The sequence below is a fragment of the Zeugodacus cucurbitae genome, chromosome 2 (genome assembly GCF_028554725.1).
Source record: "Zeugodacus cucurbitae isolate PBARC_wt_2022May chromosome 2, idZeuCucr1.2, whole genome shotgun sequence".
Taxonomy (NCBI): Eukaryota; Metazoa; Arthropoda; class Insecta; order Diptera; family Tephritidae; genus Zeugodacus; species Zeugodacus cucurbitae.
The window spans coordinates 29,935,769-29,951,916 of record NC_071667.1 but is presented as its reverse complement, the minus strand read 5'-3'; the positions used below and the strand labels follow the sequence as shown (position 1 = coordinate 29,951,916).

Below are 16,148 nucleotides of genomic sequence, written 5' to 3'. Positions count from 1 at the left end.
TGTTGGGAAATGTCTCTAATATCGCATGTAGTAGACAACACTCACCTGGAGGGTAGTACACAATTGGTTATCAATGTCGCTACCATAAAATCGAAAAGTTGATAGGTGAGAAAAGCTCCTTGAGGCTCCAACAAAGCCAACCCTACCCGCAGCGTATCCTGACACAGGACGCAGTGCAACCGTTTCGTTTCGCTGTGAAATGATTACTGAACAAACTCGACGAATTATTGTTAATAAGCGCAGAAGGAAGCGGTATTATGCTGTAGTATGTTTGTGGTATGTTTCTATTGGTTTTGACGCGCCCCGTTCGCTGTGACTCTTGACTGTCGCTCTATTGTTTGGGCCACATTAAAACTTTGGTTCGTGGTACAAATATACAAGTACATGCGTATATATTTCTATATGCTTTCAGAACTTCAGCCACAAGTTGGGGGGAAAACTGAAAATGAGAATCGGTAAAAAAGTGCAACCAACAAAAAGAACTTATCGCGCATTGCCTGTGCGTATTCACAGCACCGAGCTTGGTTCTAACACAATGCCAGTTGCACCACTACCTTTCAACGCGACTAGTTCACACAATAGCCCGCACATACATACACATATGATATACGTATGTATGTATATGTATGTGTTCACTTTTTATCGGTTTGACATTCGGTTCCAAGCTTTATCCTCTACCGCTCAACAAGCATGTCCTGCACTTGTATTTCGACACTCAACGAACGTCAAAATATCTTTTCTAGGACAAATAAGTACATATGTATGTATATGTTACATATATGTATACACTTGCGACTTGAGTGCGACAAGAATTCAGACAATATAAGCTCTGAAAAATATATTATATAAATTAATCAGTGACGGAGACGAGCAAGAACCACAAAATCCGTTTAACCACTCAAATTTTGTACAAAAAGTGTTAGACAAGAGAGCAACGATTATAGAGTATTCACAAGTCACAAGGAAGTTGTTTTGGGATAATCTGGTTAGAAGGTATTAACTAATGTTTGGAGAAGAAGGTAGGAATGAAAACTTCGGTTTACGGGATAATGTAGGACGAACGATTAAGGTAACGCAAGTATCCAAAGATGGTACAACGATGAAGTGGTAGGGGACTATACTTTGTAGCACCCAAATACTTTTGAAGAACCCTTATGATTCGACAAAGCGCTTGGACTATTTTATAAAGTTCTTAAGTCGGCTAATGTCGATTCCAGTCACTTCGCTGCGCTCGTCGAGGGTGCTCCTAGCGAGATGTTTAAACCTTAGTCTGGCGAATGCAGGAAGAAGGAAGTTCTTGGATGTTTCTCTTCACCTACCTCCAAGCAGCTTTGACAACTTGCGTCTGGCTTGATCCTTACTCTCATCACATGTATACCTATTGGACAGTTACCAGTAAGCACATCAATGATTGCGACAATATGAGCCTTCCTATGCGACAACAGCTGGAAGGACGGTTTTCGGTCAAAAGCGGACCAGAAAGACCTCACTACTGCACAGGTGCAGGTTGTTATCCAGCATTTGACGAGCTCACTCGAAGTCAGTGAGTCCTGCGCTCAATGGTGAGCCAATAACTGGAATTTTTATTCCAAACGGAATTGTGACTTTCTAAGAGAGTTATTTGGTCACGTCGAATACCGCAGACGATGGAACGATGAGCTGTACGTGTTATACGATGATATAGACTTAGTTCAGCGAATAAAAAGACAGCGGCTACGCTGGTTAGGTCGTGTTGTCCGAATGGACAAAAGCGCTCCAGCTTTGAAAGTACAGTACCCGCTGGTGGAGAAGGACCTGGCAACACTTGGGTCTTCTAACTGGTGCCAAACAGCCAAAAGTAAGGGCGAATGGCGCGCTGTTTTAAACTCGACTATAACCGCGTAAGCCGTTCCTACGCCGATTAAGAAGAAGAAGAGAGCATGCTGAGAGTACGGGACTTCTTTGCTAAATTGAAATTGGTTGTGAAGACGAGAACCCAATTGCAAAAAAAAAATTTCTGAAATGTAAACAGAACATAATTATTTAATTATATGCTTATTTTGGTGCTTAACCGGTCCTGGATCTTTTGGATACTTCCAAATTATTCTAAATTCTGTGATATCTTAAAAGCTGTATTCATACTGTAAGTAAAAGTATTTTCATACTTATTCATATTCAATTATTTAGAGCTCTTTTAAGTACTCAGCATGGTTGCTTTTGGAAGTAAGAATGATTCGATGCTTCTAAAACTCCTGAGAATATATTAAAATTTGTTTTCAGCAACAATAATAGTTGATCCTTCGCTTATATAATTATCAATCATCTTAAATCGTCCATCCGCATAGCTGGGGTAGCAGACACAATAAAGTGCTTTTACAAATCACTCCAGCAAAGCACAGCATGTCTGGCACAAATCGCGGCTACAAATTGACACATTTATAGCAATCATCATTAAATTCAACAGCATGTCGTTTAAGCTTTCGTATTTGATTTTCGCCCAAATGTTTCACCTTTCCCTTGTGCCCTTAAATGAGATTTGTCTGTATGTGCGCGTATGTGTGTAAATGTGGGGAATAAACAATCAAATCCAACGACGTTATAATAAAGTGCCGATGAAAAGAGGAGGAGCCTACGATTGACGTCGTATGTGGATTTGCGTAATTTCCTCACTACATACATACTTATATATTATGGATTTGTATGTATATACGACCCATTCCATCGCATAGAAAGTATGTAAATAGTGACTGTATTGTTTTGTTTGGCATATAGCAAATCATTTCTTTGTTATAGACGAGCAATTAAATCCAGGTATGTTGTGAATAAATAACCAAAATTAATCAATTCCTCTGCATTTCCTAAATAAAATATCTATACACATGTATCTCAAATCAATATTGTCATTGGATGGAGATAATAATATGAAATTATTTCTAATAAATTGTACGCACGCGAATATTAGCAGCACTTTATACTATGTAACATATTTTTTGTTCGTCATTTATGAGATCCTTATAAGAAACTAGCACCCTACAAGCCTAGAGTGTGGTAAAGTATTCGAATGGATAATTGATTAAGAGAGGTTGGCTTGGTAAGCAATATCCCAAATAATATTTTTTGCTTTGTTGCTGATTATACGGATATAAATTTGGATCCGTTCTGGGGACGTAGACCCATTTGTCGTGGGATCAAAGTACTCATAAAACGAGTATTGATATAAAATATCAGATAGATGGATGAAATATAATATGGATACACTAAATATTGGGAAATTACAACTAGAATCTGATCGATTTTTTTTTTAACTTATTATAATTATATTTCAAAATATTGTGAAAATATCAGTTAAAGTTTTTTTCTAATTTAAATAGTGCTATTGTTAATATGACAACGCAGAGTAGATTTGGAGTAAGCTATTGTGATGATAGCCCTTGGCTAGAGCTGGGTTCCACCCCGTTAGATAGACCGACTATTGTTCAAACGACACTAAAACTAAATCTAAATGTTATTTCGTTTATGTTTAAAATATTCTGGATTATTGATTTCCTTATTCAATATTTTTAATTGTATAGGAAAAGTGAATTTTAAATAAAATATTTTGTCTATTGTTTATTGGTGTATGCGAGAATTTATATACTTTTATAATAGTATATTTAATAAGTGGGAATTAAAGAGGATATGCGATATAGAAAAATAATTTTCGAAGTGAGCTTTCTATATTTCTCTGCGTACATATTTTGTACCTACAGAGTAATGCATTATATAATACATATATAAATAATCAAATGTTGGCAGTAAATAAAGGTCATATTCGTGATGACGTTAGCAGAGCATAGTAAATAATTATAGAGCATAGTAATCATTATTTCAGATTTACGGTAGATAAACATATTAGTTAATCAATCAAATATCGCTAGATAATAATAGTAATAAAGAAAACTGTGATACTGAGTATTTTCCAGTAGAAAAGTTGTCAATTATTTAATTATAATTTATAAATGCCCTATAGGAAAAATTTTCAGATTATTAATTTTATGTATTCAGTTTTATTTTATTATCTATTTTTTTCAGATTATTTTTCATTTGTTCAATGAAATCTTTATTGTATTGATTTTCTTTGTATTAATAATATTATAGTTGAAATATACTTCAAAGTGAATTATTTTTATTATTATTCTTTAATTTGTATGATATAAATTATATAGTGGGTTGACGAATATATATATGTAAATAAGTTGAACTTCCATAACTCGAAGTTCTTCACAACTCGAACTCTTGAATTGGCAATAAAAGGCAAATATCATACATATTACCTTCCATAACTCGGAACTTGATGATTTTGTGTGGATTATGATGATTCGAGTTAGGGAAGTTCAACTGTACATGTACATATTGAATGAAACTTTGCCAACAATATCCCCCGCATAACTATATGGAATACCTGCTTTGTCACAGCGTTAGATTTTAGACACAAATTGCACATTTTTTAGACAAAGTGTCTTCCCCATAAACGTAATAGTGAAATTATTTGCGGCATGTTGAGATGTTAACGACCGCTCAACAACACAACAGCGAACAGCATCACTATAAGGCGTAATTATCCTTTACAACAAACACACTGCTCATATTTCAACCACAAGCAAACTTCACGCTTATGACATAAACCCAATTAATTGTTTTCCATTTAAATATCATCACTCGGAAATTGTGCAATTTTCTTATTTTGTGCGGCTGACAAAAGCATGGCAATTATAACAAATCCTCCAACTATTACGGTAATGAGTATTCATAAATTATGCACTTACGCCTGATTCCCCAATCCATCATTTTGCAGCTGTTTGCGCAGATGCTCCTCAGCAATGACACACATTAAAATCCAATAAACCGCACATCCGTTCCCCGTTGCCAATCAGCACATACTCCTGCATCTTTTCCACACTTGGAAAATATACAAACGCACGCACACACGCACAGACAAATTTATTTTTGTTTAATGTAAAATGCAAATTTCGATAATCAATCAACAGTTAGCACAAAAACAAAATATGCGACCAACAACAATAACTTTAGTTAAACACAGAAAAAAATTTATATAGCAGTGAATAATAGTAGTGAACAAGAATATAATTATTAATTCAAAAAAAGTAGAAGAACTTTTACACCGTCAGACTAAGTGGCGGTGCGCTTAAGAGCACCGTTTCTTTGTGACTATTGCCAGACGATTGGTGATGGCAATCGGAGAGCGAAACACGCGGTGCACATACTTCAACGTCAGAACGCAGAACAGCGCCAACGGCGGCGCCTACGATGAAAATACCGACCACGACGGCGGCATTGTAGTTACTAGAATACAACACAACAATAACAATGTGTAGGAAATTGTACCCTTGATGAAATAAAACTCAACAGTACCTATCAGCATGCAACTCACCAGCGTATGAGGCAATCACGACTGGCTGCTAGTAAAAAAATGAGTACTCCACCAAACACACATACTAGGGTGTACATATGTACGGACGTCTAGCAAGGGTGCGAAGCGCTCAACAAAAAGGTACACATGCGCTCAAAACACCTGAAAAAGTGTATGTTGACGAGTGAGTGAGTCAAGTGTAAACGGTGTATCTTATCAGAAAGACGATAATAAATATATGTAGGTGACTGATATGATTGCACACACACATACACATATGGAGCTACTATGATTTGTAATAGCATTCTTAAGAAGATAACAAACTATTCAGTTTATGAAACGGTGAGGTATGTCAAAAGCACCCGCCCTCCAATATTGCACCATAATCCGGACAAACAAAACTTGCGTCTTATCACTTTTAAATTTGTATGTATGTATGCGTTAATGAAACATTCTTTTGTTTGTATAGAAGAGGTGCAGTGCCGTTAGGTGACCATTACATGCCATAATTCAGTCATGCATGTTGACACTTGTGGACACATTGCCGACATTTATTTAGCAGCAAAAACAACATAACGGCATAAAAGGTAAGCTAAATGCCATTTTTACCGCATGACGACACTTTCATTAAAATTTCACAGCAACATTCACCCGCCTCACAGAAAGTGTTGTGCGTAAATACTCGTTCATGCCAAAACTGTGTTTATGTCCTTTTCGTCTGTCATGCAAACATTATTGTATGCCAATTTACCTTTGTGTTTACTAAGTCTCTTGCAGCGCATAGACGCGCAGGCAACATGTGGCAATTTGCAATCTCATCTTAAACACCACAGCGCATTTACACAACAAAAACACGACGAGGACGAGAACAAGAAAAATTGTAAAAGTCCATGATGAATTTACTCTAAGGTTCTGCTCCGCCCGAAGGTGTGCTCTCACCAACAAAAACAATATTCTCATATTTAATAGCACATAATAGTAATTTCATTTGATTGAGATGCAACAATGTTTTGCCAGAGAGCTTAAGGGCCAGCGCAAGCGCAGAACTCAATATACTTTATTCCTTTAATCAGCTGGTGTACGCTTTCCAGTACACAGTGAAAAGCTAAATGAATTCATTCGAATATTTATGAAACATAACCAAACAAATAATGACATGCGAAACATATTGAATATCTTTAATTGTTTGTACTCGAATGGTTAAAAATAAAAAAACGAAAACTAGAAAGTTCAGCTCTTTGAAACCCAGAAGCCATTAATAGGTGGACATGATTTTTCAAAAAGTTATGAAGCGATTTTGTCCTAGATCTTTTTTTTTGAGACGTCAAGGGAGAAGATGTACCATCAGCTGAGTTTTAAGAATTTTTGAATAAAACTAAATTGAATTTGATGATAGCATGATTAGTTTGGATATTGCGTTCAACAGTTATAGACTTGTAAACAGGAGATTGGAGTTAGTCACCAAACAATTTTAAGAAGGTTGGATACACAAAAAAGCTTGATGTTTAGGCGTCGCATGATTTGACGCAAAAAAACCTTCTGAACCGAATCAACGCCTGCGATATGCCGCTGAAACGGAACGAACTCGACCCATTTTTGAAGCTGTCGACGAAGGTGAATCGTCCCAAACAGTGGCCAAACCGGGATTGACGGCCAGGAAGGTTTTGCTGTGTGTTTGGTGGGATTGGAAGGGAATCATCCACTATGAGCTGCTCCCATATGGCCAGACACTTAATTCTACAATCTACTGCGAACAACTGGACCACTTGAAGTAGACAATCGACCAGAAGCGTCCAGAATTGGCCAACAGGAAGGGTGTAGTGGTCCACCAGGACAACGCCAAACCACACACTTCGTGATGACTCGTCAGAAGCTACGGGAGCTCGGATGGGAGGTTTTATCGCATCTACCATATAGCCCGGACATAGCGCTAAGTGATTACAACCTGTTCCTGTCCATGGCGAACGCCCTTGTTGTAAAGTTGAACTCAAGAAGGCTTGCGAAAAGTAGCTGTCCGAGTTCTTCGCAAATAAGGATTGGGTATTATGAAGTTGCCGTCTAGATGGAAAAAGATTATCGACCGAAACGGCGCATATTTGAACTAAATCCGATCACTGCAACACTTTTTATAAAGCATTGAATAAAGAGAAAAAAAGCGGTAGGGAGATATTTGTCTAACTAATATAAAGAGGCGGCATTTTAATCGAGAAAGAGGTATTCCGGGTGAGGGATACCGAACATAACTGGTGACTGAAAACTAAAAGTCCGATAAATCATTGTACAATACATTTCTGACGAAATTAAAAAAAAAAACAAATATTAACAACATATGAGGGGAAATGAAACAGTTTTTTGGTTATATATTTAAATAGGTGTGAGAAGTAATATTTATTTACTAACAAAGAATTTATGAAAATATCTCTCTCCTGAAACAGTAATATTTCTAATTTGAACTGATAATTCTTTGTTTCGAATTAATTATTTAAGTATATTTTAATGCCTTAATAAATGCAATGGGAAATATGTCGCCCCTCTCCTCATTTAATTCAATACTTAAAACAACCAATGCGAAGTTCCACGGTCGCGTATATTTCTACCACAAATTTTTTTGAGTTTTAACAGTACGAATAGGCTCCACTTGACACTAGTTTTTCACTTTCCATTTTTTGTTTGAAATATTATTGTTCATATTGTTCCATTAGTAAATTTTCGAACAAAACTTACTTAATTTTTTATAGCATTCTTTTGATATTTTCCTGGGCATTATGTTTCTAAAGCTTATACAACTTATACAGTATACAATTTTCTTCCCAGAAGAATATATTTAACTGCAATAGAAATTTAATTTTCACATCTTCAACAAACTTTTCATACTTTCTGCGAACTAAACTACTGCAACACTCGTCGCTCCCGGGCACTACTGAATTATGCGCAGTCAAATGTTTTCAATTCAATAGTCAGGTCAACCAACATAAAATATGCGGAAGCATACAGCAATAAAGGCCTCCCAAAAATATAAACAAAAATGCAATGCACCAAAAACTTTTATGGGCATACTGTGTCGACAGCGCACATCTGTTCCCGCGCAGCCATAATTATTGATAAAACTTTTCTTAATTGTATGGAAATGTAACGCAGCATAGAGCTACAGGCAACTCCTTGGCAATGCAGCAAGAAACAAATACATATCTACAAATGCTCAAGTATGCATACAACAACAACAAGTGTGTTTGTACACATACATATAATATATATGTATGTACATGTCAGCTTTTATGCTTGTGAGCGACAAATTGTTTTTTTCAAGTGAGGAGTGATGGACTGCGTTATGAATGAAACTATTACAATTCAATTTCAAACATCTATTTTTATACTTTTTCCACAAATCATATTTGTTGCTTATGCGGTATATGAGTTTCACTGGAAATGCAGCGATCCCCGCAAGTTTCTAACAAAATTAGGTTATGAAAATGTTTACCACTTGAAAGTTACTTACCCCGCGATGTTGGGTGATTCATCAGTATCGATAGCGGGCACTCATCATCGTCCAGTATATACTCCGTGCCGTCACTGTTCACCTATAGCAACAACAACAAAATGTTATTTGAGTTTTTGTCTTCGAAATGTATTGTGTGTGGTAGTCAAACCTGCACCAAACAATAGTGTAAGGGATCAGCTTTGTCTAAGCCATATTTCGAGAGCATTTCCCGAACAACGGCTTGTGCACAGTCGCGTATTGACAGCAACAATGTCTTGTAGGGGACATCTTGGCATAGACTCTCGCCGTAAATCTTTAATGTGCCGCCGGTGTCAGGTCCGCCGTCACGTGAACGGAATTGTTGTAACTTCTTTTCGAGCTTTTGTTGTCGTCGTCGGCGCATAACGGCTTCTGGGTTCGAAATTGAGCGCGTGAAAGATGTCTCTGGCAGTTCGGTATAAAGTTTGCCCGCCACCTGGGTTTCACCCTCGTTACTGCCGTTGGTCATGCCACCGTTGAAGCCGCCAGCTGTCGAGTCAGAATTCAATTTTGCAAGTTTTTCTTTCTTTTTTTGTTCTTTCTTCTCACGTTTGGACAGTTTCCGCTTAAAGTTCATATCTGACTGTTCGATTGGCTAAACAAAAGTGCAAAAATTGTATTTAATTTACAGTTGTCGATAGCAAAACTTTATACAAATATTTAGTGGAAGAAACAGAAAACGAAAAAGTATAGCTTACCGTGGTTTTTTGGTCGATATTTTTTAACAAAAACCGACCCTCGCGATCATCGATATGCCAATTTAACTGTACAAGCAATGGCTTTTCGTCAGGGTTCAAACGCCGCTCTTCGCCATTTGCATGCACCTCATAGAGAGCGTAATTTGGCACTGAGAGCATACGCATATCGGGACGGAATTTCTCGATAAGGGTATCTGCAGAGAATTGAAGACATGAAAAAAAAAATAATTTTCTTTTTTAATACGTAAAACACCGTTACACCCACCAATAACATCTGAGACTGTTGCGTCGGAGGCAACACGTATACATTTAGTTGCTACTTTTTGTCCAGCATCTTGGAAATAAAATCGCATAACGCCATGAAATAAAAGATTCTGCCGAGAAATGGAATGTGTGAAAATTTGAGAATTTAGTAAGTTTTGTATATCAAGTTTAGTTAAGCCTTAACTCACCTCGTCCGGTTCAGATAAAGCGAACAAATCCAAGCGATTCGCATTCCATTGTTGGATGACAGAGCGTACGGCTTCTCGGTCAAGCATTTTTCTATCGTGTGTCATTCTCTACTTAGCTTCTAAAATCTTGCGTGCCAATGAACTCCGTGCATTTGGACACCTTTTTGAGAAGCACTTGGGTGTTACTGTATGAAGTAAAAAAAAATAAAATTTACTATATTAACAATTATTTTATCTTAAACTTAAAACTTAACGTAAACCCTAAACTGACCTTAAACTAAAAAGGTTTGCAAATCGCTATGGTTAAGCCGCTTAAGCTCTTAAGCAAAAAATTTGCACTAAAATTTTAAATTTCAGTTATAACGGTACTGCGTATACCTATATTGGTAATTTAGAATTTCGTTTTGTTCGCGACCTAAAGATTTCTTTCAAGCCTTCTTCACATGGTATTTGTTGTTTTGCTATTACCACAAATTTGTGTGCACCAAATTGAGGGTGTGCTGTGTGTTTTTAGTACAAATGAAACCATGCATGTCACAACGGAAAGTTTCTTCAAAAACAAAACACTACAACTGCATGTGAGTTCAACCTCGTTGCTGTCGCTACAAATGCGGCACAGCGTGAAAGAGGGTTGCATTACCCGGTCGCCCGCAAGTTGTCTGCTCGCTCTAGCAATCGTCGTATTAACCGAAAATGGTTCAGGCTTTCTTTGCACTTTTTTGTTTCAAAACCGCTTTTGTTTTTGTTTTTGTATAGGTTTGTTTAATAACCGTCGACGGTTACACTTAGTTGATCACAAACGTCCAAAGCGACAATGTAGCAACCGAATTTCATATTCTATTTTCTTGTCGTTTAATACGGAAATTTTTACAGGCAATTTAGTTGTAAACCTTTTTTGCCACAATACAAAAGACAGTGCGTCTAGTTGGCCGGGTATACGTCTCCAAATATTACCGTGCGATTATGACTGACGACTGTGCGGCAATTGTGCATGGTTGACTCGCTGGTAGCGCTGAGGCGCACCCACCCATCAAGCGTACAATGTTGTTGTTGTTGCGAATTTCTTAAAGGCCTCATGTGAGCATAAAGACTATGTATGCATGTATGTAAATGTGCAAGAACAAATATGCATATGCATAGTTTCTGGCAAAATTACTCAAGCATTCTGCCAAGAGCACCACTGGCATATTATGTTTCTCACTTTGTGCTAAAGAGGTCAGGCACAAACGAAAAGCACTTATATTTGGATGTATGTATGTATGCACATAAGTTAGTCTAAACTACAGTAATGATTCTAAAACTATTGTAATGATGAAAAAGCTTTTTACAAAAAAAAATTCGTAAAAATATTTTTTTTTGTGTTTTAATTTTGAAAGCAACTTGTTTTAATTCTTATTACAGAGGAACATTGTTGGGAATATCGCAAAGTTGTCTTCAGCTTGTTGAAAATAAATTAAAGTATAACAATTTTACAGATAAATCCGATAAAAACATACAACGAATTAAGTTCTTTGACCACTTTTATGATCTAAAGTTTTTGTTTGGATTGAAACATAATCGGCTTGCAAACAAAAAATATTTTATCATCAAAAAAAAAACATAAAATAAGGATAACGATAGAAAATAAATTTTTTTATTCCGACTTCTTAACACATATTATCTTTAATACTTGGATTTTATATTTTTTTAAATAACATCTTAAGTAAGATCGATCAAATCAGCGATCGTCTAAAAGTTGAATTGTTGTCATTGAAACAATTAGTTAACACTCTCATTAAGAACCTTGTGTAGACAACAATCACTAATCGCTTTACACACTTCACTTCTTGAAACTTCATTTACTGCAAAAATAGTCGTTGTTTTAGGATCATTTAAACGATGTTGCGAAGTGGGGTCTCTTCTCTCCTCAATGCGATCGAGAATTTTCGGACATTAGCTTTAGTCGTTTCTTGTTGCTAATGCATTCAGTGCAAAAAAGTTGAATTTTTCTTTTTTGTTGACTTCATTTTCATATGATTAAACACAAATACTTTTTTATTTATTATTAATTTCTATTATTGGCTTAATTGTATACTACACGCACCGACTTTTATAATAATTACATTCTTCGTGTCTCCCACAAATTAAACATGTATTTCTAATATGGTAATAGTCAATAATCGGCAATTAAACAATTAAAGTTTCGTATTAAACAATTGTATGCTTTCGTCGTCATTTAATTAGTGTTTCTCGGTAGACGCTTCTTCACATTTTGTTATCTTTTCCTTCAACGCACCGATACCGTCAAAGTTTATGGTCTATTTGTTCTGTTTTGATTCTGTGTTTGCTTTTTTATGGTTTCGCTGTGTGATCGTCGATTTTGTTTACGTTTGCCATTCGTTCTCGGTTTAAGACGTCCCACGTTTGCTGCTATTTTGTTTCCGTACCTTCGACAAACTGAAAGTTCAGAGAGACTTTTTGTCGTCCAACTGTGTCTCACTCTACAAACATACATATATACATACATAGTATGAATATATAGAAGTAGTCATTCTTATGGCGCCGTGGCATTGCTGTTGGTTTAGTTTGCTTCCCCCCTTTCATATTTTAATCCAATTTTACAGCAATGTACTTAATAAAGCATTACACGTTCGTACTCTATTTTCCACCTTTACGGTCGTCTCACATCACTACCTTGTCTTCTGCAAGTAACACTTTTCGAACTTTCTTTTTTGTTTTTGCCTCAAGTACGCTCGCCGCTTATTGTTCGCGCAATTCGAGTGTAATAATTCAAAGCAAAAATACCAAACTGGTTGTTGACTCTTATGCTTGTATCTCGGCGTTTCAGCGTTGCGTGCCTACACAGTTCCACAGTTATAGCAAAGTTCATGCTCCTGGTACTTATGCACTACTTTTCGGTAGTCATTTTGCGATTGTTCAAGTTATAGGCCATTCAGTGTAAAATATGAGACAAGTAGATAATTGTTAAGTAGTGAAAAGTAGTATAACAGTACAAAATGATTCACGATATGCCGCCAGTCGGAGTAGCCGCATACTCAAGTGATGGAATAAAATCTAAGTTCCAAGAAAGGTAAAAAAAAGGTGACATTACAAATAGTTATAATGAGTAGTCATGGTCAGAACCATAAACTATGCTTAAAAATCTCCCATATCCTTATATTTCACATAAGCTACTTATATTTTTATACTCTCGCAACAAAAGTTGATAAGAGAGTATTATAGATTTGTTCACATAACGGTTGTTTGTAAGTCATAAAACTAAACGAGTTAGAGATAGAGTTGTATATATCGAAATGAGCAGGGTGACGAGACGAGTAAAAATCCAAATGTCTGTCCGTCCATCCGTCCGTGCAACGGATAACGGAGATATCCTAATGAAACTTGGAATACATGTTCCTTGGGACCGTGTGAGGGTTGGTTTCGAAAATGGGTAAAATCGGACTACTGCCACGCCCACAAAATGGCGAAAACCGAAAGCACATAAAGTGTCATTACTAAGCCACAAATAAAATTATAAAAGTAAAATTTGGTACAAAGGATCGTCCTAGTAAGGGCCATATTGGGATGTATTTTTTTGGGGAAGTGGGCGTGACCCCACCCCCAAATAGGTTTTTTGTATATATCTCGCAAACCAATAAAGCTATATAAACCAAACTTTCTGCAGTCGGTTCCCTTACATGGTGGGGTACCTCCATACACCATGAAAATAGTTGAAATCGGATAATAACCACGCCCACCTCCCATACAAAGGTTAGATTGAAAATTACTAATAGTGCGTTAACTCACTAACGAAAAACGTCAGAAATACTAAATTTTACAAAAGAAATAGCAGAAGGAAGCTGTACTCAGATTTTTTTACAAAATTGGCGTGGCATCGCCCCCTTATGGGTCAAAAACCATATTTCAGGAACTACTCGACAGATTTAAATGAAATTAGGTATATAATATTTTCTTGACACTCTGATAACACGGATGAAAAATGGGCGAATCAATTCACAACCACGCCTACTTCCCATACAACTCAATTTTGAATTCCATCTTATTCCTTCACGTTATAAGATATACATAAGGAACCAATGAAGATGGAGAAATAAAACTTCACACAAATACTGTATATGATCGGTGGCATCACATGTGAAAAAATTATCGAAATCGGTCTATAACTTTTCGAAGCCCCGGATATCGAATATGAAGAACTCAGTGCCTAATGGTAATTTTGCACCGAAAATATAGATAAATCTCTCAGATATTTTAATGTAATTCAGTGGAATTTTTTTCTTCTTCTAATAGTGTGTCTCTGTACCAGAAATGGGTTAAAATCGGGTCATAACTTCTCCCAGCTCTCATATAGCTAATTATAGGATTTTCAACAATGCGATGGACTTAATAGCTTATAAATCGGTTAATCCCTTGACGTATTTCCAAGAGCCTGGCTCGTGGTACAATTTCTGTGACTAACATTATTATCACGAGTCTGACTCCCGTTATTTCCGTGCACCACATCTATTCTAAAATAAATAATTAATTAATAAAAATATAGCAATATAGCGAGAGTATTAAATGTTTTGTTTTTGTATAGAGGGTTATGTTGAATCCTATAGAATACTATGATCTTTATCAATTATCACATGTAAAAGAACAAGTACTTTTAATTGCTCAATTTAAATGAATAATATTCTTTGGAAATTTCAAACTATTTTAAATGTAGGATTATTTCGTCTATAAATTATTATAGCTATAAACAGGGTTGCCATACATTATTTCATAAATTATTTGGTTAAAAATAAAAATATATAGTTTATTCTAATTCCAATATGAATTTTCTAAAAACAGGTGGTAAAAACCATTGACAGCAAAATACCCTATTGGGACTCATACCCGCAACATTTGGCTTATGCCAATATTTTATAACTAATCTTAATAATTATGATTGAGGCCATAAGAAGTATTATTTCTTACATTTCGTGAAATTCCAATGCATACTGCCTAGCTTGGGTGTGCCAACGCATGTCTGTGCTCATAAGTTAATTGAGGAAGTGTCGCTTCGGCCATTGAAGAAATTATTTAATTAAATATTCATTTGCTCATTGACTTCTGTTGACTTGCATACTGATGTTGAGTGGCATAGAATTTAGCAATCGCATTGCAATGGCATTTGGTGAGCAATAGCATAGTAAACAACACTTCTTGCATAAATAATTGTTACTACTTTCCTAGGCATGTTTATATTATATTATTTAAGTTTAGAAATGTGGAACATATCAAAAAGGGGTGTGGCATCAAAAGGCAATTGCAATATTTCATTGACACTCATTTAATTTCACCCACACTTATGAAATTGATTTTTGTTGTCATAAGGCACTTAATTATTTAAAGCGCATGCGTGCACGCACTTGCTAACAATTCCACCTGCTACACGGGATTGTAAATAATGCCTCATACAAAAGGCAAACAATGTTTATATTGTAATCAAAGTCATACCTAAGTAATTTAATGGATATTAATACTCGTTAAACGACAAATCACAAAATGATCATTAGGATCCTAAGAATTGTATTAAGCAAATTGAACCTTTAAAGCGTAAAAATTGATCCAAACATTTTTTGCCTATTTGAGTTATTATTTCGGCGTTTGAGGTATACAATTTCACATAAAAGTCCCAGTAACCAGTAGCTTAACTTATGAATTAGTTATAGTACTTCAGATTTTCGCTTAACGTCATTTTGTAGGCATAGAAATAGTCCGATTTCTCCGATCTGCAATACCAAACTCCTCAGAGTTCTAGAGAAATTCAGACTCAAATTATCATTTGCACGGACGAACAAACATCGGTCTTGTTCATCATTTTGATACACGTAGCATCTCATCTACATAAATGTATCTTGTTTAATTTAACTTGTTATAAACAACCGTTAGGTGAAGAAAACTAAAATTTGTGCAAAAACTACAAAAAATATTTTTTGTATGTCTTTCCAAAGAAATGTAAGGTCGAAATTCATAATATTATACGTGTTTAGCTGCTGAATCTACAAGAAATGTGGATTATAAGAAACACGCATACACAAAAGAAATGGTCCGGTACAATGCACCAA

The 16,148-nt window shown here is 35.9% G+C and overlaps 1 protein-coding gene across 8 annotated transcripts in view; it reads right to left on the bottom strand.

Annotated features, from left to right (window-relative positions):
* Positions 1 to 16,148, bottom strand: part of LOC105213637 (afadin) — a 51,022-nt gene that overhangs the window by 20,185 nt on the left and 14,689 nt on the right. For 6 of the 8 annotated variants that reach the window (XM_011186600.3, XM_054225985.1, XM_054225984.1 and 3 more), the window contains exons 2-6: positions 10,057 to 10,241; positions 9,870 to 9,978; positions 9,605 to 9,798; positions 9,037 to 9,501; positions 8,886 to 8,967 (exon numbers count right to left, since the gene is read on the bottom strand). In XM_011186600.3, the coding sequence (XP_011184902.2) occupies positions 8,886 to 8,967; positions 9,037 to 9,501; positions 9,605 to 9,798; positions 9,870 to 9,978; positions 10,057 to 10,161 (955 nt within the window). In that variant the 5' untranslated portion in view covers positions 10,162 to 10,241. Of the gene's footprint in view, positions 1 to 4,784; positions 5,867 to 8,885; positions 8,968 to 9,036; positions 9,502 to 9,604; positions 9,799 to 9,869; positions 9,979 to 10,056; positions 10,242 to 12,139; positions 14,525 to 16,148 lie in introns of those variants that run through there. The other 2 variants (XM_029041282.2, XM_011186603.3) reach the window with 2 other exon arrangements.